General features: G+C 45.8%; 1 protein-coding gene across 5 annotated transcripts in view; it reads left to right on the plus strand.

Annotated features, from left to right (window-relative positions):
- Positions 1 to 24,444, plus strand: part of TNC (tenascin C) — a gene marked incomplete at its 5' end in the record, with an annotated part of 67,122 nt that overhangs the window by 35,554 nt on the left and 7,124 nt on the right. For 2 of the 5 annotated variants that reach the window (XM_079706161.1, XM_079706162.1), the window contains 10 exons: positions 4,044 to 4,316; positions 5,874 to 6,146; positions 11,584 to 11,706; positions 12,850 to 12,993; positions 14,820 to 14,939; positions 16,960 to 17,103; positions 17,870 to 18,000; positions 21,497 to 21,629; positions 23,241 to 23,392; positions 24,168 to 24,264. In XM_079706161.1, the coding sequence (XP_079562287.1) occupies positions 4,044 to 4,316; positions 5,874 to 6,146; positions 11,584 to 11,706; positions 12,850 to 12,993; positions 14,820 to 14,939; positions 16,960 to 17,103; positions 17,870 to 18,000; positions 21,497 to 21,629; positions 23,241 to 23,392; positions 24,168 to 24,264 (1,590 nt within the window). The remainder of the gene's footprint in view (positions 1 to 4,043; positions 4,317 to 5,873; positions 6,147 to 11,583; positions 11,707 to 12,849; positions 12,994 to 14,819; positions 14,940 to 16,959; positions 17,104 to 17,869; positions 18,001 to 21,496; positions 21,630 to 23,240; positions 23,393 to 24,167; positions 24,265 to 24,444) is intronic. The other 3 variants (XM_079706164.1, XM_079706165.1, XM_079706163.1) reach the window with 2 other exon arrangements.

Below are 24,444 nucleotides of genomic sequence, written 5' to 3' on the forward strand. Positions count from 1 at the left end.
GAAGTGCTGGGCTAAACAAAATTAAGTAGGTTTCTTTACAGAACCAGCATTCTGAGGCCTTTAAAATGCTAGTATGCTTCGTGAACCTCTAGGGTGAGACATAATATTCAATATAATGTGAAGCTATCTTTTCTTGGAACATCTTACAGAGCTAGTGTCCCATCCCAAACCTTAGAAAATGTACTCTTAATACATCTTTACAATAGTTCATCTACTGCTATAATGGCTTCTTCACTTTTCTTCATACATGACCAGCAAGTGGTCACGTCTCTCTTTAAAAAAAAAAAAATGCAAGTCCACACCTGCAGAGAAAGCAATATATTTTCTAATATTATAACCAGCGCAGGTGTGGACATAGCCTAATACACTACCTTTCTGCAAATATCTGGAGGGGCTGATACGTTCATATTCTATGGCTACGTCCTGTAGAAATCCTCTGCTTCCTCTCATAATGTGTCTCTCTTTCTCTCTGCCCATGTTCCTTTCCCTCGGAGCCAGAGCCACTGTTGGGCACGCTAATCCTTAGCAATATTTACCCCTGACAGCTTCAACATGTCATGGACCACTCAAGCCAGGCCTTTGCAAAGATTGTTATCAGTGTTAGGATTTCTCCCTCGCTGCAGGAGCCCCAGCAGTTCACAGTCTCAGGAGACGCACAGCACGCTCACATCACAGGCTTGGTGGAGAACACTGGCTATGACGTTAGTGTGGCAGGGACCACCTGGGCTGGTGACCCCGCCAGACCCCTCACTGCCTTTGTCGTGACAGGTACTCATTCAAAGGTTCTCGCTTGTCTGTTCAGAATTCTAAAATGGGGAAAAGAAAGAAAGAGGATAGGCATTCTAAAGGGAAATTCAACCCCAAATATAGTCTTCATTCCATATGTAAACTTCTACATGAAAAGAAAGCAAATACTCTTGCAAAGAGAGACCTTTCACAGCCACTCTTAGGAAATGGAGCCAGTAGACTCAACAGTTGTATAAAACTGCCAGGGAATTCTGTGCCCAGTTTTATAGGCTGTCTGATTCACGGTTTGGAGATTCTGGCTGAAGAGTGAGTTCTAAGTTAGAAATGGCCCAAGGCAGGATTTTGTCCATAAGTCATGACAGGTAAAGCAGCCCATGAACTACCTAACCCAGAAATAAAATAATTTATCTTTTTCTTCTAAAAAAGTTACTTCTTAAGATTGACATCTACAACAGGTTAATGAAGGTTCAATCTAAGATAGCAAATAAATCTCAATTTTAATTAAACCGTAACCATTCATTAAACTCGACTTCTTACTTCTCTTTGAATTACAAAAACAAGTGGTTTTCTATTTCCTTTCCTGAAATTATCCTAAATCCATGGCAAAGGCTGCAAATGGTGTCAATTTACCAAATCTCTAGCCTGAAAAGCCTCAGAAAATATTTACAAGTCTCTTGCCTTCCACTAATGATAATTTTTAGGAGACCATCTTTGCTGGCTGATTTTCACTTTAAACCAGGCCTCTCTTGAGGTCTGAATTGCTATAAATTGCTATTTATCTATATAAGTAAAATACATTAATAAGTTCAATTACATATTTAACTAGAGGCAGCATGATTTCCTAGAACAGTGGGGATCTTGAGATCAGGCTATGTGGTTTCTAATCCTCTCCCACATCTTTTTAGCTACATAACCTTGGCCAGTTCTTAACTTCTCTGAACCCCACTCCTTTATGTATGAAGAGAAAATATTCAATTCACAGGCACCTCTGGCAGCCTTTTCTCAGGGATTAAATGGATGTGGTTCAATTTAACTGCCCGGCATCCCGGAGGCATTTTACAGTTGCTGGGTCCTTTCCTCTATCTCCCAACAATATGAGGAAAGTAGCATTCTTAAAAATAAGCAATAAGAAAAAAAAAATGAAAAGAACAGAAAGAAAGAAAGAAAAAAGCAACAGCCTAGATGGACACAACAGACCTCTGCAATCATGACTTTCCTATTATTTTTAAGAGAACACTACATGTTTTCATGTAAGATCAGAGAGTAGTTATGCTTTCTGTCCAGTTAGCTAATGTGAATTCAATTGTTCAGTCTCACATGCAGAACAAGTAATTCCTTAGTGGGGTGAGCCGAGGAGTAGCCATGACTAAGAACCTCACTGCCCAGGAGGGGAAGCATGGCCGGCCACAGATCCCATCAGGCTCTTAGTTGTAGCCTCTTGCAGGACCTCCCACAGAACAGAGAGAAGAAAGGGAGGCTGGTCTTGGGAAGCCTAGATCCAGTTACAGCATTGTCTCAGCTAATCCTTGATGTGAAAAGACTCCGCATTTTAAAAGAAGCATATTTTAAAAAGAGAAAAGAAAAAAAAAAAAAAAACTGAACATAAGGGACTATAAATAACAAGCCCTTGATGGACTAATTAGCCTGAACGCCCTCCTTTTCATCAGAATTCTCTGCTTTGATGGCATGGAAGTGCAAGGAGGCCAGTTATCAGAGAAAGGCGCCACTTATCTAAACAAAGCTCCGCAACAGAATTTGAAACCCTTGCCTTGCAGACAGAGGCCTGTTTGCACAGTATATGTGATTTCATCTTTGTCTTTGATAGAGTTATGATTTGGGGGAGATCCTTATTTGGTTAAAAAAAAAAAAAAAGCTTCAAGACAAACACCAAGTGGTTCAAAATAAGTACAGGAAATCCAAGCCACAGCAAAATTTAAATCTCTGCTTAGGGGGTTAGGGCATTCATTCACTCGTTCTTTCAGTCACCAAACATCTCTTTTTAAACATTTTTCTTTACATTCCATGGATTAGACTCTGGGCATTAGTGTAAGGTCATTTATCTCTTTGAATGCTTCCATTTAGCTTCAGTGAAAAAGCAGGCTCTAACCTAGATGTGGCTAAAGCAGCCTTGGCCATGGAATTCCCATCCCCATGCCCACTTTGATGAAAAATAAACACATTCACCATGACTGTGTTTTATGAGAGGGGAGCCACTGGACCTTCTCCACTAACTCTGCTTATGCCTCAGGTCTTGCCAGCACCCATGGGGTTGACTAATTATTAGACTTTGGCTTAGGGTGTGGAAAGAACATTGAACCCGGAGTCAGATGATCTGGGTTGGATCCCAGCTCAGCCGCCTAGTGTATATGTGACCTTGGATAAATCATTGACCTCTCTACTTCCTTTGCTGCCATGGGGGAGAAGAGGGGGTAGTAATATCTACTTACAGTGTCATTGTGAGGACTCAATAGGATGACGGATGTGAAGCCTTGTCAATTGGGAAGTACTGACAGAAACGGAGCTGATATAAGGTCATTCCTCTGGGGAATCCCTTGGCACCTATGAAATAAGAGTGCCTGAGACACAGATGTCTGGTGAACGAATGAACAAATAGTCACAGAACTTACTGAAGAGTCTAACTTTATCCAGGAAAATAAACAGCAAGAGAATTAGCAAATCTTAGTATTCCTTACTGGGCCATGATCATAAGTGGTTACATTCGGACACATGAAAAATCTTACCTCATTCCCTTTATCTCAGCTGGTGAGGATGTATGTCACTAACTGGCCTATTCAACTTAATTCAAAATAGGAACTAGAAGTGGAATAGAAACATACGAAGTATACCAAAAAGGAAGTATACTTTAAAAAATAAAATAAAAAAGCTGATTTCCTTCAAGACTACAAGTTAGTGGGAAATAGACAAAGGAGTCCAAACCCAACACAAGATATTTGATTTTATCGGGAAGAATTCATGGCCTTTGGAGTCACACCCAGCTAAAACCTTGCTCTCTCACATACTAGGCTCTGTGACTTTGGCCAAGTCAATCAACTTCTTTGAAGCTCAGTTTTCGTACCTGTATAATGGGAATAACATCTATCTCATAGGCCTGTTGAGAGATTTACACAAGACAACATCATCTGGCACCCAATAAGCTCTCACAAAATATGCACTTTCTGAGTATATAACATGTTCAATGATTCATTGGGTATCTATCAGTGTTCGTGGAGGCATGTGCTTTCTCAGCAGAGTCAGTGCTGCTAACCTGAGTTATTTTCACCCCTCCCTTCTTTCAGAGGCCCTGCCCCTTCTGGAAAACCTAACCATTTCCGACATTAATCCCTACGGGTTCACAGTTTCCTGGATGGCATCGGAGAATGCCTTTGACAGCTTCCTAGTAACGGTGGTGGATTCTGGGAAGCTGCTGGACCCCCAGGAATTCACACTTTCAGGAACCCAGAGGAAGCTGGAGCTTAGAGGCCTCATAACCGGCATTGGCTATGAGGTCATGGTCTCTGGCTTCACCCAAGGGCACCAAACCAAGCCCTTGAGGGCTGAGATTGTTACAGGTATTTTGGCTCAAGTGAGCCATTTTCTCCTCTTCCTGGTTCCCTTCCATGTAATCCATCTACGAGATCACCACGGTTTTAACACCCCTGTCCATGTTCCCTACTTAATCCATAGATGTGGCCTGTTCTTTATGTCACACCCCCCAACACTTTCTCTTGTCTTATGTCTCTAACAAGCACTCCCCTTCTCCCACTCCAGATACGAGAAGGTCGAAATGTTTCCACTAGGCACCCCAAATCCTTTAGGCCATGTCTTGTCTGTAGCTCTTGTGTGCTTACTCCACGTCACCCTCCTCTGTGTTCATCATGGCTGGTCCCCAGCTACATTTCAGCCTTCTCAAAAGAAATATACCAATGAGTATATTTCAAAAACTTATTTACTACGTTTGTCACCTCAAAGCCTCAAATGTGATCTTGACAAACTTCCCAGGTGGGCTTGTCATTGGAAAACCAACTGTGAACTTATACTGGTAAACACTAATATCATCGAGATTCTTCAGCACAGACTAAATCCATAATTTTCTCAACACTAATAATTCCTAGAGAAATATAGCATGAACAACTTTAACAGTCCGCAATCTGTATTTCCCAAAGTCTTTCTAGAGATTACTAACTCCATATTCAAAGGTACTACTTAGTGAAGAAGTTCCATGTTCAAATAAGTTTTGGAAACACCGAGTTAAACATAGTTTAACAGGATCCTTGACCACAAGGCTTTAGAGAATATTCTAATGTGCATGCTTCTCTCCAAGAGGGACTTACCCAGGCAATGTTTCCCAAACTTATTTTACAATGGATTATGATCAAACAGGAATAGTTTGCTCTAAGTATACTTTGGGAAACTCAGTTCTAAATTTACCTTGACATTGAGTTTTGTCTAGTTAAGGCAATCCAAGATAATACCTTGGGTCTGACGTATGTAGCACAAGAGGTTCCAAGTCTTAGTTCTACCATCTGAACACTTACTGAATGGTTAACGCAAAGCAGGCCAGTCAAGAGTAGGAGCCTTCTTTAGTAAAGCAGCTCCAAGAAAAAGACCAAAAAGAACGTAACGTTTATAACATTTTTAAAGCCATTTTCCTCAGGATCAAGGGAAATATAATCAGTAGTATCATCACGGGCAGCTCTACAGATCATTAATGCTGGTTTATGTGTCTTTTCAAAAAGAAAAGAAGAAGGTCTCACAGAGCATGGGCACTCAGCCACTGGCGGACAGAGAGTAAATGTAAACAAGTTACTGACTTTGAACTTGTTTAATAATGCATGGGAGGGGCCACTGCTGAGTCCAGATGTGGATTTAACAGAATTGCTTTTAGACAAAACTCACACATGCAGTCACCCACTTGGCTTGTATTGAATGTGTCAACTCCATCCTTCCCCTCTCCTAGATCTACTAGACATGTTCGTGTTGGATAATTTTATTTTTGGTATCTCAGGACACTTCTATCTCTGAGAGCTGGGGCGTCACTCCATATTGATAGCCCCACTGGAGAGAAGACTGCACGGGCTGCTGGATGATATTCTCTCTCCTCCTTCCACCATTTTCTCCCCCTCTAGAAGCCGAGCCAGAAGTTGACAACCTTCTGGTTTCAGATGCCACCCCAGACGGTTTCCGTCTGTCCTGGACAGCCGATGAAGGGGTCTTCGACAGCTTTGTTCTCAAAATCAGAGATACCAAAAAGCAGTCTGAACCACTGGAAATAACCCTACTTGCCCCCGAACGTACCAGGGACATAACAGGTCTCAGAGAGGCCACTGAATACGAAATTGAACTCTATGGAATAAGCAGTGGAAGGCGATCCCAGCCAGTCAGTGCTATAGCAACAACAGGTACCGTATACAAATGGGAGAGAATAGAGAAAAGGTCTCTGTTCCTCTTCTCACAGGGCTGGGAAATGACAAGAGCTTCGGATGCAGACAAGCTTGTGTTTGAATCCTGACTCCTGAGTATAGACCATGTGACCATGGCTAAGTCTTTACGCAAAAAGTATGACGCCACTTACTTAATAGTGTTTTGAGGATTAAATGAGATAATTCATGGAAAGCCCATACAGAGGCCCTGGCACACAGCAAGGGCTGAGCAAATGAGAGCTATTAACATTTTTATTATTGTCATTAAGATAGTCATTACAATCATTGCTTTTTTTTTTTTAATTCCAAAGGCCCTCCCTTCTATCTATTATCATGTTTAATCCAAAGATAGACTTCCTTGTTCTTTGGTCAAATGTTCACTATGCAGGGAATAATGAAGAATTGGTACGTCCACCTATAAAGATGAATACTTACAAAATGCTATGTGTGGAATGGTCAGTACCCTGATCAAGAAGGAAAAAAGAGGAGGCTGGCAAGGTTGGCAGGCTGCTTGCTCTTCATGAGGCTCAGTCATTTTATTTGATACTCAGAGCAACTCTAAATGGCACTGGAGGGAGAAATGAAAATCCTTTTCAATATGAGTTGTTTCAAGGAGAACGAAAAAAGATGGTTATAACATGACTTTATAATGATAATACTAAGACTAATATGGCTCTTTAAAGAGAAAAGGAATGACCGTCAACAGGTAGGGTGAATTCCTTCAGGAAACTGAGGCAGGTACAGAAATGGAGCATTTGCTAGAGACCACTGCTTCAGAGGAACCAGGGGAAAGAATCACAGAACCACAGGCAGAGGTAGAAGGGACCTGAGAAAGGATGTAGCCCAGACTCTTCTGTTTGTGCATGAAGAACCTGTGGCCCAAAAAGGTGAAGTGATTTGCCTAAGGTCACACAGCCAGATTTGGGGTAGAACCCAAATGCCAAGTTATTTTAATATTATTAAATATAAGTGGGCTAGGTGACAGATAACCAACGAATATACACACTTGCCATCTCTGACAGGCAAAGAGCACAACACTAGCCAAAACCTTCCCTTTGTCCAGAGATGAGTATTTTTTGATGCCAAATTTCAGGACCTAATGAGCTCTGAGAAGCCACCTGTAGAAATCATACTCAGTATTTGTAGACGTGGAGCAATTCAGCCAGAAGAAATACGCTGTTTCTTATTAACACAGACCCTATCCCAGGGACGTGGGTCCTTGTCTCCTCTTCCCTGTGGCTTCCCATAAAACAACTTCAGATCAGAGGCAGAGCCTGATTCTGACCTTGGTTTATAAACACTGCTTTTCAAAGTTTACTTCTGATCACTGGTTTTGTTTTGCTGATCTTTTTTTTTTCTAGAGGCTCCGCAGTTCTAAAGCAAAAATGAAAATGAATAATCATGAGGTTTTGTTTTTTTTTTTCCTAAGAACAAGAGAAAAGAAAAGGCCCTCTAGGATTGCCCTTTCTTTGATTTTTTTTCTCTGGGGTCTTGTGTCTCACAGCCGGAGAGAAGTGTGTGCGTCGGTGTATGCGTGTACACACGTGTGCTCCAGTACTTGGCAGGGACGGGAGAGGTGGCTCTTGATCACAGCAGACGTTTCCAATTGACCTCATCAGCTTCGTAAAGTTTCCCTTTTGTGTTTTCATTCTTTCTCCTTGTAAACCCTTCTCTCTGTTCCTCTTTTTCCCTGTAAAAGCTGCCGCAGGTTCTCCTCTCACTCCCTGAGCATGAGCTGGCAGCCCTGAGTGCCCCAGCGCCAGGGAGCGTGCGTAGAAGCAGTGTACCTGAATGGTTAAGCCTGCAGCCTCTGGGCAGATCCCCTGGAGCCGGATACCTGCTCTACCTCCTCCCAGCTATGTGAGCGTGAGCAAGTCTCCTTTCCCCTCCGAGCCTCAGTCCCCTCATCTGGCCAATAGAATTTAACTCCAACGTCAGCCATGAGGTTCATGTCACATCATAAATGTCAAGTATTTAGTTTCCTTGCCCACTGTAACAATATTAGTTAATATTATGTTTGGGTGATTTAATGTACATTTTATTTTTTAATGGCCCAGTTGGTTCAAAATTCAAAAGTTAAAAAAAAAGGATATACAGTGAGGTCTCTATTCTACTGTGTCCCTGACACCAGTTGTTCTATCTAGAAGCAGTCAGTATTACCACTTTCTTCTGAATCACTGCAGAAATATGCTATACAAACAGATAAGATTAGACATAAGTCTATGTTCTCTTTTTTTTTCACCTTTTTCTTTTGGCGTGGCGGTTAACATACCCACTCTTCCACATGTTGGGGTGTGTGTGTGTGTGAGTGTGTGTGGGGGGGTGTGTGTTCCTTGCTTATTAATAGATCTCAGAGATAATCCCATATACCTTATTTATTTAACTATCCCCCTACTGACAGACCCTTAGATTATGGGTTCTTTCTCCCTCTGTCAATCTCTGCATTTGCAGTGGCTCCTCTTCCCCTCCGTGGTTTGAGCCACCTCTTCACAGTAGCCTGGGCTCCGCTTTGGGAAGCCCAGAATTGTCAGGAGCTTCTTTTGCCTCTGGGGAGTTAAATGCCAACATGCCTCTGTATACCATCGGGACGGTCCCCAGAATAGACAGAAAGTAGTTCAAAATCCAAAACCAGAGTAAGAGGACTTTGTCATTCTCTTCTGGAGGTTCCCGTTGCTCACCTCGCGGGTAGTGAGGACCCTGAAATGCTTCTTTAACCTGCCCCATCACCACCCCCAAACATACACCCTTTCCACCCCCAAAGCCAAGGGGGCAGCCCCTCTCCCAACTCCTAGAATGTGCCCCCTCCCACTCTACCTCACTTCTCGCAGCCAGGCAGCCTCCCAGCTCCCCCCGCTCAGTTGCAGTTCAGATGGACTTAAAACCACACACCACACAGCTGCAATGGCATCGTGTCTGGGGACCCGGGTCAGCGGGTCTGCAGAGACACGTGCTCAGCAATCTTCCCTTCTAAGTGAAACAGGCTCTTCAGGCTTTAGTGCCTTTGCCTCTGACTCTCATAAAGTGTAAACTATCTATTACAGAGCATGCACTTCATGCCACACAGCAGGGCAACTGACACATTTTACCTCACTGATTCACGCGACACAGACAGTCTAAGTGCCACATTCAGCCCCATTTCACAGAGACCTAAGGGGCTCAGGTGTTTTTAGCTAGTAAAGCCAGAATGGAATTCAAACCCAGGTCAGTGTAACTCCAAAATCCTTGCTCTTAAATCGCACTGGCTACAATAAGCGTCCCCTGAGCTTATCACGATTCACATATTAAGTATTGAATAAAAATATGTTGAAGGGAGAATTTTTTAAATGATTGTTAATGGTCACATTATTAAAGACATTTGCTCCAGATTTGGGGAGGCAACATTTTATGCAGAGAACAGACAGAAGTACTCTTCATCCTCCTTGAGAATTTCTAGCAATTCCAAATGTTTTCCTAATGGAATTTTTATTGAAAACCAAGAGTCTTCTTGGAAAGAGAGAGAGGCATTGCCTTTCCTGGGTCTCCCTAACTTTTCAATAGGTATGATTTAGTTGTTCTCTGAGGCTCAGCCTTCAGGTTCCTATTGACCATCTCTTCCGCTGTGGTGCTGGAGACCTGCAGGCCCTATTTGTGGCAGAAGGACCACGCTAAAATAACAAGTTGTCTTCCACACCTAGGAAGGTCTGTTGCCTAGAAATGCCATTGACCCTGGAATTCTACCACGACTGTGCCATTCTTCAGATGACACATGGCTATCTATCTTCCTACTGTCACTTTCATCAAGCACATCCCTCAGGAGTGCATGACAGATGAGGTTACTAATTCTTATGGTTTTTCAGCCAGGGAAGATAATATTGCCATTTTGCAGATGAGAAAATTGGGATCGAGAGAGGAAAGCTGTGGCCACAAGATACACTTTCTAAGATGTGCCAGGACCTGCCCCAATGAGGTTCACGGTCAGATTGAAGGTCAGAGTGGACTAGCCTGGCAGAAGGAGAGCCCCAGTGCCTGAGTCTACACACCCCACGGGGGTTTTTTCTCATTCTGATTATCTAGATCTTTCCTGGGGGCTACCGCAGAACTCAGGTGGCCCATGGAGAAAAGAATCACGTGGGAAAGAAAAAAAAAAGAGAGGGCCAGCATGTTTACTGAATTCTTACTGTGTGCCAGATTCTGTGCTAGGGTTTCACATCCATTATCTCTGCTAGTCCTCAAAACATTCCTGAAGGTGGGCACCACTTTTCCCACTGGAAAAATGGAGACGGAGCAACTGAGGCTCTCGGAAGTAAAGGGAACTGCCCCAGGTTGCCCAGCCTCTCCGTGGTATTTGGACAATCAAGATCTTCCAGGCTCCAGAGCCCCTGTGGCTTCCAAAGCTTTCTAAGGAGAGGGCAAAACCCCAGGCAGCCACAGAATCTGAGGGTGGCTAGCAGGTCACAGGAGAACGCCGTAGGAGGAGAGAAAAAGACAGAAATAGAGAGAAAAAAAGCTCCCCAAAGTGGGCTGTGGGTTTCAGAACTTAACGATCAGTGTGGGATGCAGAGGGGAAAAGATGAGGAAATGAGCTCCCTGGAGACCTGAAAATTGCTTCCTGAATTCTATGGTTAAGCATGGTCAGCTGAAGAGGGCAAAAAACTAAGCCAAAAAATACACAGGGAAAAACCAAAGGAAACTGGGTTTGCGGGGGTTGGCATTTACGAAGCAGGAACTGTCCCTCAGGCATGGCTTTCCCCCAGGTAGACCCAATATCCAAGGGGTGTTTGCTTTGGTGAAAGGTCTGAGGTTGCTCCTCTGGCTCTGGACCTCCATCCAGTTCTGGGAATGGGTTTGTCGAGGTCAGTTTCCACGTGAACATTATTTCCAAGATCCCAGGGCTGTGCTCAGCTCTGCTCCTGGGACTTAGAAAGGTCATATCACAAGAATGTTCATTGGAGAACTTAGCCTCAGTTTAGTCCTCTGTAAAATGGCTACAACCACACCTCAGTGGTTTCTAAATGAGGGTTAATCCTTATAAATTGCAAAGAACTGTACAATTGTCAAGTCTTGGTATCATTTAATGAAAGGAACTACAAAGCAAAGATTTGAAAAAATGCTAAACATCCAAACTTAAAGGAGGGTGTATTCCAAGCTGTGAAACCACTCATTCACCCTCACTTCCTTAGACGTCAGCTATGGTGCTAACGTTCTTGAATGAAACCAAATGGCAGCTCTACAGCTCTGGGCCCTGTACCTGAATGAAAGAACAACTGTTTCTATCAAGTCGTAACTTAATCACACATCACCACATTCTCCATCCTAAAGGCTTGGCTGGGACATAAACTAGGGACTGAGTTCTCATGGATCAGGAATTCGGGAAGGATCGCTGATGAGCAAGATACTTAACCATTTCTGGGTTTCTCCTGTGCTCTTTCCTCGACAGCCATGGCCTCCCCGAAGGAACTCGTTTTCTCAGACATCACTGAAAACTCAGCCACTGTCAGCTGGAAGGCACCCACTACCCAGGTGGAGAGCTTCCGGGTTACCTCTGTACCCACTGCAGGAGGTAGGGCACTTGGGGAGGGGAGAGGGAGGACGATCTGGAGGGTTTGGGTGGAAGAGTGAAGTGACCCTGATAATCCCATCCTCCCAAACATCACGGCCAAAGAAAACTACTTCTGTATAGTTGAGACCATCTGGATAGACTTCATTTGTAAAGTGCTATGAGACCCTTGGAAGAAACTATTTAGTAAAGGGTCATGTTAGGAAGATCATTTCCAGGCTCATAGTCTTAAAATTCGATGAGCTGTAGATCTCCAATGATGTTTTCACACAATGACCGAAGACTCTAAATCCATTGGCCTTTTTCTCTTTGAACACACACATCTGCAAAGCTGGTCTTAACCTGGATATAGGTGAGGTGTTGTCTCTTGGTCCCAAAATCTGTCTGTCTCAGCGTAGGATGGGAAGCTGTGACTTAGCAGAGTTGGGAGTTCTAGTTCAGAGCACACGGGCTATCATAGAGACCAAGGGGGTGGGGGGAGCATAGTCAAATATGTCTAAAGACATTCTGGGAGGTAGTGAGCTCCCTGTTAGTGGAAGTGTATACAAAGAGGATAGGTGATAACCTCTTCAGAGACATGCGGTAGCATCTCTGTGGGGAGTTTGGCCAGCTGATATTATACAAGCTCCTCACTAGCCCCCAATTTCTAAGAAATATAAACTTTGGACTTTTTCATAAATGTAAGAGTACAAGCTTGACCATGACCATGTTCTTCAATAGTAGAACCTCTGCTAGTAAGGGATGAGTCTATATATTCTTTAGCTAATACAATGGATGAAATATATCAGATATACCTTACATAGCAAGCTTCCCAAATTCTTTGTGGGAAAAATAGGTAAATAAAATTTGTGCAACATGGCCAGCTCTCTACTGAATGGAAACTTGCCATTTTTAGCACATTGTGACCTCATGGTTTTTCCTCCCCTGGCTCAGTTTTTGGCATCTTCGTGGATGGAAAAAACATTATACAAAAAGTAAAACCTCTTCTCTTATGCCAGAGGGTAGGAGCAACTGAGAAGTCAAGAAAATGGTGTTGGATAAAGATATAGTTTCACTGCCAAATCGGATACACCCATTCTTGAGACAACCGTGAATAAGTTTCAGTGAGGTTCACCTTTCCCCATCTTGCTTTTTACTGTGTTCTAGGTACACCCTCAGCAGTAACTGTGGACGGGACCAAGACTCAGACCAGGCTGCTGAGACTCTTACCTGGAGTGGAGTACCTCGTCAGCGTCATCGCCCTGAAGGGCTTTGAAGAAAGCAAGCCTGTCTCGGGAATGTTCACCACAGGTGTTTTTTCTCACCTTCAGCATTATTTCTCATGATTCATAAGCTAGAAAAAAAGGGTTTTTTTTAGGAACTTCTCAGGGAAAGTGGGCTGGATTTGGCGCACCAGCGGTCTCATTTCTGGTCCGTCTGTAGCCTCTTCTGAGCTGCATCCTCAACCTCCCTGGGCCACCGTTTCCCAGGGTATTGTGGGGAAAATAGCACAAGTTGGGGAGTCATGCTGACCTGGTGGAAATCCCATGTTCTGCCACTTCTAGATACATGAGCTGTCAGTTAATTTCTCGAGGGTCTAGTTCCCTACTCTGTAAAATGGGTGCAATTCTGCTTCCTTTGCAGGATGCTGTAAGAATCACATGAAACTGTATATGTAAAGCGTCTGCAAATATAAAAAATGACTGTACACATGAATCCACTTCCTTCCCTTCCCCGATAGTGCCAGGACCAGTGTGAGGATTCTTCCAAGCAGGTGCTTCATACAGACACTATAAAGTAACTACTCTGGATCTGGCAGCTACTGTATTTCAGGCTCTGTTACTAAACCCTTCACATGTAAACCCCATAGCTATTATCCTTCCCATTTTACAGAGGAAACAACTGAGACCTCGGGAAATTAAATGCCTTGGGCAAGTCCATATAACTAGTACATGCTGAAAGCAAATTTGAACTTAGGTCAGTCTGACTACAAACTCTGTATTCTTCTGAAATAAAGGGTGATTTTCCCGTTATAACCTGATTTGTACAACACACTGTAAGGAGGGAAAAATAATGAATTGCATTGAAGGAGAATGAAGTGGAAAATTTCTCTTCAGGCAGCCATGTTCCTAAACAATTTATCCTTTGATATATGAGCAATTATCCAGCCTAATCTGTTAAGGGATCTAAAGAATGGGCCTCACAGGAAAGTTTAAAAATATCCTAATAGTCTTAAAAGGGTTGCTAATATGCAATTAAAACCTCCTGTCTGAACCCAGAGCTCTGCCCACTCTGCCACACAGACCCTCGTTTCCCCCCTAGAAATCTTTCATTCACGGGTTCTCCACGGCAACTGGTTGCAAAGTCTGGATCTGTTTCCTCCGGAGGCCCTGTTGTCCTCATCTGTTAAAGGAGATTCTGTACGTGAAAGATGGGACAGGAAGGACCTCAGAGTGGACGGGGTGGGCCCCAAGTCACTCTACCACCTCCTGACTCTCAGCCCAGTCATTTCATCTGTTGGGGCCCAGACACTCATCTGTAAAATGAGCTGACGATGGCTGCCGCACCCCCCCACCATCCTCCCAGGGCTGTCGTCCTGGAGTAATTGAGTCATAAATGTGAACAAAAGCGGGAACTAGTCATATTTAGGTTGGTTTCTAAGAAAGGGATGTTGGGTTGTAGCAGTGGTGAGTTAAAAGGGCCAAGGCCCTGGGACTATCCATCCTTTCTCAGTATAAGTCATTTGGAAATCATATGGAAAACTCCAAATAGCTTTAATAATCATGTTAATAACAACTGCAATTATTGAGTGCTGCCCCTAACACATTTCACACACATCCTCTAGTTCAGCAGTCCCCAACCTTTTTGGCACCAGGGACGGGTTTCGAGGAAGACGGTTTTTCCATGGATGGCGGTGGGAATGGTTCAGGCGGTAATGCGAGCTATGGGGGGGGATGGGGAGCGATGGGGCTCCGCTCACTCGCCCACCACTCGCCTCCTTCTGTGCAGCTCGGCTCCTAACAGGCCACGGACCGGTACTGGAGTCCAGGGGCAGTGTAGACAGCAGAGCAGCTGTGGTCTGATGTCCTACCCCATGACTGCCCATCTCTCCAACACATCACCATCTTTCCTTGCAGCTCTGGATAGCCCATCTGGCCTGGTGACAGCCAACATCACCGACTCAGAAGCCTTGGCCATGTGGCAGCCGGCCATCGCCCCTGTGGACAATTATGTCATCTCCTACACAGGGGAGAGAGGTAAGGTCGTGTCCAAGACCCTCCCCACCCTGAGGAGTGTCTGTCCTGCTGTAAACCCTTCCTGTTCTCCCTTCTTTGTGTCACACTTGGTGCATGGTAGCAAAAATGCATGAGTAGGCTGGAGAGTCCAGCAATGTCCCTGTGGCTCTCGACTGCTCCCTCAGAACAGACTCGTGGGCTGGGACTGGGGCTGGGTGGGTGGGTGTGGAGGGACCAGTTCAGGCGGTGGCAAGAGAGGTCCTACCCATATCCCCTGCTTGTTGTCAAGTGAAAGAGCATCAGCACCATGGTTGTATCAAGGGAGGCCAGCAAGGCCATTTAAGGAAAAGCAGAGGGTGCGTCTCTAGCCTCTTCCTCCTCTCCTGCTAGTTTCTCTGCCATCAGAGTGAGTCACCTTCTCCAGGCAGCAGCTCTCACCTCTTACAAAGAAGGAGTCCAGAATCTGAAATCTTAAACAGACTATTTCAGGTAGCTCTGGGGAGCCCGGGCTTCTTGGATGCCACAGACAAGGCCCATTACAGCAGACCTGATTGAGAAATCAGAAATTATTTTTCCTTGTCTTTGCAACCATCTGCGCTAATTTACTCAGTTGGAGATTAAACACTTGTTTGGGGCACCAGCAAATCAAGGCTACCAGAAGGTAAAATTAAATACAAATAAGAGAGAAGAGAAAGAAAGATTCCTTTTCAATGAACAAGTCCATACTTTTGTCATGAGCTAGACTAGAAAAAACATGTTGTTATTTTAATCTCAAAGTATATGTGCGTTTCATATTTTATGGTTCAGTATTGTTTTACCTTCAGTAACAATATGAGAGGGCACCCTAAGCTGTGCTGGGCCCTCTGAAAATCTTAATTCAGCCCGGGCAACCCCTTACGAGGACAGAGCAAAGATGGGGCGGGGCTAGAGGGATGCTTGGGTTTATTCTTTCTACTTTTCTATTTTTAAATATTCCCTGTGAGCAAACTCTTCCAAGTCAGGGGAGATGATGTTGTCTCACCTAAAATAAATCAGAGTATAGTTCGTGGGAATCATGGAAATTGTGGATGCAAGCGTAGAAGTTTCCTAGAGTCCAGAAGTGTGCGTGAGGCTGGAGGCGTGGGCTCATGACTGATGAACAGAGTGACCCGCTCATTCCACTCTTCCCTGGACCTTCCCAGTTTTAGCCTTAGAAGTCCCATGCCCTGGGAAACCTCTTAGTCCCTGGCAAGCCAGGATAGCTGGTCACCTGTGATTAAGAAGTAAGCACATGTACCCTGGGCACCATGGTTTGGGGTCCACCGTGGGTCCTGACCCAGTGGGACTGAGAGCTAGTCATCAGGCTCTGGTGTGTCTACGCCACCTGATTTTTGTGATCCCCCAGCCTAATGATTTGACATTTGGCAAATAAAAGGACATGAGAGTAAGTGAAAAAAAAAGGGGAGGGCAGGGCTTCCCTGGTGGCGCAGTGGTTGAGAGTCCGCCTGCCGATGCAGGGGACAGGGGTTCGTGCCCCGGTCCGGGAAGATCCCACATGCCGCAGAGTGGCTGGGCCCGTGAGCCATGGCCCCTGAGCCTGCACGTCCAGAGCCTGTGCTCCGCAACGGGAGAGGCCACAACAGTGAGAGGCCCGTGTACCACAAAAAAAAAAAGGGGGGGGGAGGCAAGCAATGGGACAAATTAAATTTGAGTAGCCCAAGTCTTAGAGGTGTTACCTGCAGCTCTCCTGTAACTGGGTCCTGTGCCTCAGCTGCAACGCTGTCCCAGTGGCACCATGTGCAAAAGTCTCCTGACCCCCAGGGCCCCTTCCTTCTGACTTGGTGCCTGGAAAACTCCAGTACCATATGATAAATCCTTTGTATATGAAGTGATTGCTCAAGAGAGAGAGACAGGAGTGTGAGTCATCTCAGAAATCAAACCTGCTTTTCTGTAGGGTCACTGAAAGTTTCTATGTGAGAAGGTGTGTGTGCTCTTGGCCAAGTCCGCTGATGGCCCAGACAGCGGACTGGTAACTGCCACGGTGTGTATATTTCCTGTTTAGAGCCAGAAATTACCCGCAAGGTGTCCGGGAACACGGTGGAGTATGAGCTGACCAACCTCGACCCTGCCACAGAATACACGCTGAGGATCTTTGCAGAGAAAGGGCCCCAGAAGAGCTCAACTATCACCACCAAGTTCATGACAGGTACAAAGACATCGAGAGCTGGAAGATGCCCACCCACAGCCTCTATCTTTAACAGTATCCCTCTCCAACTCTTATTTCCCCAGTCAGCTCCCTGCAATGTGATGACATCAGCATCAGCTAAAGTCACCGGTGCCCACTCAGTCAAGACCTTAAGAAACACACCATTTCCTTTTGCACTGAAATGACCTTGCTCTCCCCATGGACTAGGAAATGATTTTAAGAGGAGGGCTTTTTAAGTGGAAAACCAGTCCCCACTGACCCTAAACCCAGTATTTAATGATCCATGTTCTAGGCAGGGAAATATTTTTTAAGAGAAAGATTTTAAAGGCAAGTTTTCCTAGATGTCCATTGGGGTTTTATACATTGAGATCTTTTTACAAACTACAGCAAGCAGAGAAACAGAGGCAGTGTCCTCTGAGTAGGGGTGAGCACCAATACCAGCATTCATCTGTCCACTTCTTCAGAAACAAGGGGGGTTCTAATTACATTCATGGCTGTGTCTTTCTTCCCAAATCCAACTAAAGCCAGTCAATATCGGGTTGGGCTCAGGAAAACGTGGCCCTTGGGATGAGATGAACCACAGAGAATGTACGCCTTTGGAGGTCACCTGGCTCAACTTCTTCACTTACAGATGGGGAAGGTTTTGCCCAAGGTCATATAAGTCAATGGGAGGGAAAGGACTTGAACCCAGGCCTCCTGATACCCAGCTGGGGACTTTGTCCTACACCTGCTGACTTATTTGATATGAAATTCTTATCTTCTCCAGACCTCGATTCTCCAAGAGACTTCACTGCTACTGAGGTTCAGTCGGAAACTGCCGTTCTCACCTGGAGACCTCCCCGGGCATCTGTCACTGGTTACCTATTGGTGTATGAATCTGTGGACGGTACAACCAAGGTACCTTGAAGTATATTAAAAAACTCCCCACTGCTGGCTGAAACATTTACATGATCCTCAAAGGAGGGAAGAATTATCTGGATGCTGTTTCTCCTATCCCAGTGCAACTGGGGAGCTGGAAAAAAATTAGTAGGAACTGGACACCATGCCAGACCTTCTGAATCATAAGCTCCAGCCTCCCTGTCTCATTTTAACCAGACTCCAGTTTTGACAGCCAGCCAGGGTCAAGAACCACTGCTCACAAGACTTGAGGACATTTTAGGAGCTGGACTCATTGTCCTTAAATGTTTTATTGAGCAAAGGCCAAAAGCTTCTTCTGTATCTTTGCCATATATCTCACAGATGACATCATTCCATTATATAATGAAATATGTATCACCATGTTCTTATGACATCAACGGTTTACAGCAGTTTTTATTTGTATTCTCTACCCATGATTTTTTTTTCTTCTACTTTTTAATTTGAAATAACTTGAGATCATCACACAAGCGAAAGAAATTTTCTAACCTTTACCTTCTAGACTTGTTTTTGACTTTTTAATTTTGGTCACCATCCTTTACACTTCCAAGATCTTTCACTTATTTTCTGCACATTGATCTTTTGCTAGCATATCGTTTGCATTTCCTGTTATCTTCTTCTCTTTATCTCTAAGAATATATGTTCTTGGCATTTTCTTCCACAGCCTACATAGTGTTTCCTCCAAGGTCTCTTTTCTGGTTTGCTGCTGTTTGGTTTGGTTTGGTTTGGTTTGGGTCTCCATCTTTCATGTTGGAGACTTCCACCTAACGCCTGTTGGTCTTTTTGTACTGGAGCCAAGAATGAAATAGCCGATTGGGAGGTCTAATTGCACAGACAGGTCTTGTCAACTATGGGGCTCTCTGTAGAGTGACTGGGCAAATACCCAGCAATTTTCTTGGGGGACTCCCAAGCATCAGGTCTGTAAACTATTTCTCTCGAGCTCATCAGTCTCCTTGGAGGATCCTCCACCTCCTTCGAACCAGGCTGCCAGGAGCCTTGCTGGAGAAGGAGCCTGGGCTCCCACTGTGTACACACCTTCACTTCTCCTGTTTCCAGTGCAGCACCCGAGCCTCCCTTGCAGCTGGGCCTGATGGATTTGAAGCCAGAGTCTCCTCTCTGGCTCAGCCTCTCCAGGGAGGAAACCTCAGCCTTTCATCTGGGCCGGGAAGGACAGTCACCCAGACTGTTGGGGGATGGAGAGAGCTGGGGATCTGTTTATTATACAAAGTTTTAAACAAACCTTTGTTCAGCCATGCCCCACACTGGCCTTCAAAGGCATCTCTGCTTTCGCATACATTTCATTCCTGAACTTGCCTGTGGCTGCACCCACTAGTTAGTTAGCTCCTGGCTTTCTCTATTCTGTCACTTCAGCTGTCACTCCACCACTCCACACTTTCCACTGATCAAGATTCTGGTGACATCAAGTACCTGTCTCCTCTTCCGTTTCCCTCATCCTTGTGAGTTTATACTTTATATCTCTTTTACTTTCATTTTAGTGGGTATCAGAAGCAAGTAGCAATAAACTGGCTTGTTCAATATGCCATATTTAACCAGGAGTGGACACACATCTCTAGTTACCATTACGGTCCTTCTTGGAGTCACTGTAACAATGAACTAACTCACTGTGTGAACAGAGGCAAGTCCCTCGCCTTCTCTGGGTGTCAGTGTTCACATCTGTAAAATGAGTGCACTGAACTCCCCAGTCTCTAAGGGCCCTTCCTGGTCAGGCATCCTAGGATTCACTGTTTATCTGAAGTCATGGGTCTCATTTCGATCTACCCTGATTGCCTAGAAAATAACTTTGAACAGCAGCTTAGAAAGCTGATAGGTAATTTTATCCCCAAGTAATTCAAGGAACCCAGCTTTGTTCCTGATTCTTCCCCAAGGACCAGACCTGGGGGCCACACAAAGGTCACCGGGTCACTGGTATCAAATAGGCACTCACCCGGGTTTACCTCCCTGCATGTCCAGTCCCCACTTAATCTGTTTCACTCAAGAAAGTCAACCTGGTAGTGGAGGAAAGAGTCCTGGACAGGATGGTAGGAGACAGGATGCAAGACCATCCTCTGCCACCAACAAATTATGGAGTGAGTGCAAGTCTTTTAGCTTCTTTGAAACTACTTACGCCTCCAACACCCACCCCCTCAAACCCTGCCGCATTGGAAAAATCAGGATAACTTCACCTTCCCAGTTGTGAGGAGGCCAAACAACCTTCCAGGGGCCTCCACACTGATTCATTACTGCCTAAACCCAGTGGGCTGTGTTTGAAGGTGGTAGAAAGCACTGTTGTGTTTGGTTTACTAGGACTGCAGGTTGAATTCCAACCCCTGACACCAAGGTCATCTGCTAAAAAGGTGATTTCACAGGCACTGGAAGGTAAAAAGAGGATTTGAAAAGAAAGAGGGTCTCCTGCAGAACTGAAACCGATCCCCCTCGTCTGGACAGCAGCACAGTGACCAGTCACAAACAGCAGGTGTAGTTAGAATAGGTCTACAGCAGCTGTACACATCTGCCTCTCCTGGACATCTCTGTTCTAGAAAAGAGACATGCTGGGTCAGCTTGCGCTGTCATCATGCCGTGCCTCCTGAGCAGCTGTAATCATCTCCTGACTCAAGAGATCCCCTGAGTGACTATGCATCAGAATCATCCAGGGAGCTTCTTCTTCTTTTTTTTTTTTTTTTGTGGTACGTGGGCCTCTCACTGCTGTGGCCTCTCCCGTTGCGGAGCACAGGCTCTGGACGCGCAGGCCCAGCGGCCATGGCTCACGGGCCCAGCCGCTCCGTGGCATGTGGGATCCTCCCGGACCGGGGCACGAACCCGTGTCCCCTGCATCGGCAGGCAGACTCTCAATCACTGTGCCACCAGGGAAGCCCCAGGGAGCTTCTTAAATATACACCTGTTCAGGCTCCACTTCTGGCTCTTATGATCCAGTCATTCTAGGATGAAGCCCAGGCACTGTTTTATTTTAAAGCTTCCCAGAGATCTATGAAAAAGAGCCATATTAGGGACCACTGACTTAACTGGTCTCAAAGTCTAAACCTTTGCCCTTTGTGTGATTCATCTTCCTACCAGATTAAGCTGAGATCATGGCATTCCTTTTTTCAAAACACTTTCAGGAACCTCCATTCCTTATCATGATAAACTTCAAATTCCATAGCTTGGCACTTAAGGCCCTTTGTAGTCTGGTCTTTGCCCACCTCTTCCACGGCTTCCCTAACTGCAGTGTGGCTGAGGTAGGTCGCTGCCTCCTCATATTACTTGAATTTGCCCTGCCCCTTCTGGCCCCAGGAGCTTTGCTCATGCTGCACTCTCCCCATGTCTGAAGCCCTGAAGTGAGCACGGAGCCTGGCACAGAGGGGGGACTCAGCGGATTCTTGTTGAATGAAGAAATTAATGGATGGGTGAATAAGTGAATGCATCATCTGTACTCTGAGGACTTATGTGGCCAAAAGCTATTATATTTTTCTTCTGCCCTTAGGAGGTTGTTGTGGATCCAGACACCACCTCTTATAGCCTGGCAGAGCTTAGCCAATCCACCCACTACACGGCCAAGATCCAGGCACTGAATGGGCCCCTGAGAAGCAAGATCATCAAGACCACCTTCACCACAAGTAAGGGGCTCCGGAGGAGACTGAACCAACCCTCCACTTCTCCTCTAACTGCTACTTTAAATGTTTCCATCAAATTTCTGAAAAGAATCAGTTCCCTGCTATTACCCGAAAAAGCCAGAGCAATGTGGATGCAGGAGGTTACAGGCCTCGTGGTGAAAGGGAAGGAGGGTCAGCAGTGAGAACAGCTGGATTCATTCCCCATCTCCACCACTTGCTCTGCATGACTGAGGAAAGTTACTGCCATTCTACGAGCCTCAGTTTCTTCATCTGTATAATGGGGTTAATAACTATCCCTTCTTCATAAGGACCTTGTGAGAATCTTTGTATCGTATTTGAACTCCCAGCCCAGTGGGTAGCCATTGTCAAGGCTCATTATAAGCCCGGTGTTCTCCTTCAGGCATTTACAAAGCCTGTTCATATTCAAAATCACCAACAGTCCTCCCACGAAGCTGGTACATTGGGCCAGGATTATCGTGCCCAGTTTTCTGGTGGGAAAACAGAGGCTCCCAGAGACTAAGTGACCTGCTCAGGGTTACACCATGAGTTGGAGTCAGATCTGGGTTCAGGTGTCCCAGGACCAGGGAACCACCTGCACACCTGGCCACTAGATCTCCTCTGCAGGTGGCAAATGGGCAAGCTGCTCCATTGGTGAAGAGGAAGCATGCTTCTCTGGGGAAGGGAGGAGGGGGTCTTTGCAGAGCCCTGAACCCGGGTAGATGGAGTGTATGCCAGCGCTGTCTCCTGCCCTTTGCACTTCACCCTAGTCACTCTACACACACCTGCTGAGGGAGGGGCAGAGGCAAAAGCACCTCTTTGCCAGATCTCACGGCACGTGCTAGGAGCACAAACATACGAGTGTGCCCTCAAGATGCGCTCAGACTAGGGCTGTGAAACAGACAAGAAAACGGCTAATGATACAACCTCAGGTGAAGGTAAAGTACAGCGAGGAGGTCGGATCAGAACAAAGAGCTGCTACTACCGTCAGTTCTCAAGCCCACCTGCTAAGCATAGCCCCGAGATCATTCATTGCTATCGAGTTTTTAATTTTTGCACCACATTACTACACGTGGAAGTTCCCCAGCCATGCTCGTGTTAGCCCTCTAAGATCCCCAGGCTCAGAAGGCAAGGCAGTGGCAAGCTCAGGGCTAGAGCCCTTGTCTTTGGCTTCAGAATCCTCTGAAGAGTGGGAGATGCATCCAGCCTGACAGTGTCCTCACCCACAGTGAGCCATCTGCCGGGTGCTAGAGACCCAGCCATCCTGGCCAGCACCGGGGTGTTCATCAGGTGCTGCTGCCTGGCTGCTCCAGGTTGATCGTGGTCCACCTGACACGTGGCCCTCACAGCGGTTCAGCTCTCCTCCCACTGATATCACTGGTGGCTTCCATCAGTAGAAGAGACTGGACTGGGTCCCTTTTATCCGTAACCTCTAAGCCTCACTGCACCCCCCTGCAAAATAGCTTTAATCCCCATCTTGCGCCTGAGAGAACAGAGCCTCAGAGAGGTTGAGCTGCTTGCCCAGAGGCGTCTAGTCAGTAAGCACTTGAGCTGCGATCTGGAAGCCCCTGCTCCAGTCCTGCTCTGAGAGAGCCACTCTTCCTTCTTACCCCGCAGGTGGAGTCCTGTACCCATTCCCCAGGGACTGCTCCCAAGCCATGCTGAATGGAGACACGACCTCTGGCGTCTACACCATTTATGTGAACAACGACAAGACCCAGAAGCAGGAAGTCTTCTGTGACATGACCTCTGACGGGGGCGGATGGATCGTGAGTATCATGGAGACAGACTCCAGAGCTCTGCGGCGGGGGGATGGGGGCAGAGGAGAGGCCGAGGTCCTCCCCGTGCCCTCTGACACTAATGTGCGTGAGGTTCTCCAAGACAGTGCCTGTCACGTGGAGACACTCAGGAATTCTCTCTTAAACAAAGTCATGGGAAAGCAGCTGAGGAGAAAAACCAGTTCCCCTGTTTCCCCGTAATGTATCTCATTGGATCCTCAAAAAACTCTGTGATCTATAAATGACAGTGGTCATCGAGCCCCTTACGTTTATTAATTAACATTGGCCATCTACCAGGCACTGTGCGAAGAGTTTTACATGAATTATTTCCATCCCATTACCATATGAGCTGGGTAGTATTCTTTTTAATTATTAAACTTTCTTTCTTAGAGAGGTTTTAGCTGGGCGGCAAAGTTGAGCAGAAGGTACGCTGAGTTCCCGTGTACCTCCTGTCCCCACAGGCATGGCCTCTTCCTCTGTCAGCGCCCCACACCAGAGGGGTTCGTGTGTTACACATGGCGAACCTACACTGGCACATCACAGTCACCCAAAGCTGGGTGGTAGTCTTACTAATCTGTATTTTTCGGGTGGGAACACTGAGACTCAGAGAGGGGAGGTGACGTGCACTGAGTCACATGGCAAATTAGTGAGGACAGAGGCGGGGACGGGAGCTTTTCCTACGGTGGATGTTTCTTCCTCTCAGAAAGAGGTCTTCTCTTTCCTTCAATAGCTTAAGCGCACCCAGATTCACTGGTTATGTTTATAGGTGTTCCTGAGACGCAAAAATGGACGTGAGGATTTCTATCGAAACTGGAAGGCCTACGCTGCTGGATTTGGGGACCTCAAAGAAGAATTCTGGCTTGGTAATACAGCCTGCATGTTTGTGTCCCAAATGTCCATTTCTATACTCCTTGTCATCTGTCCTAACCCACAGCGAACTGTGGGAGAGGAAACGGGTTAGGAGGAAACAATAGCTCTGGTGGTCGACACAGGGTGTCAGATTCTCTGTGGAAAGACTTTAAATTCTCCGGGTCCTTAAAAAT

This window comes from Hyperoodon ampullatus (genome assembly GCF_949752795.1).
Source record: "Hyperoodon ampullatus genome assembly, chromosome: 6".
Lineage (NCBI taxonomy): Eukaryota > Metazoa > Chordata > Mammalia > Artiodactyla > Ziphiidae > Hyperoodon > Hyperoodon ampullatus.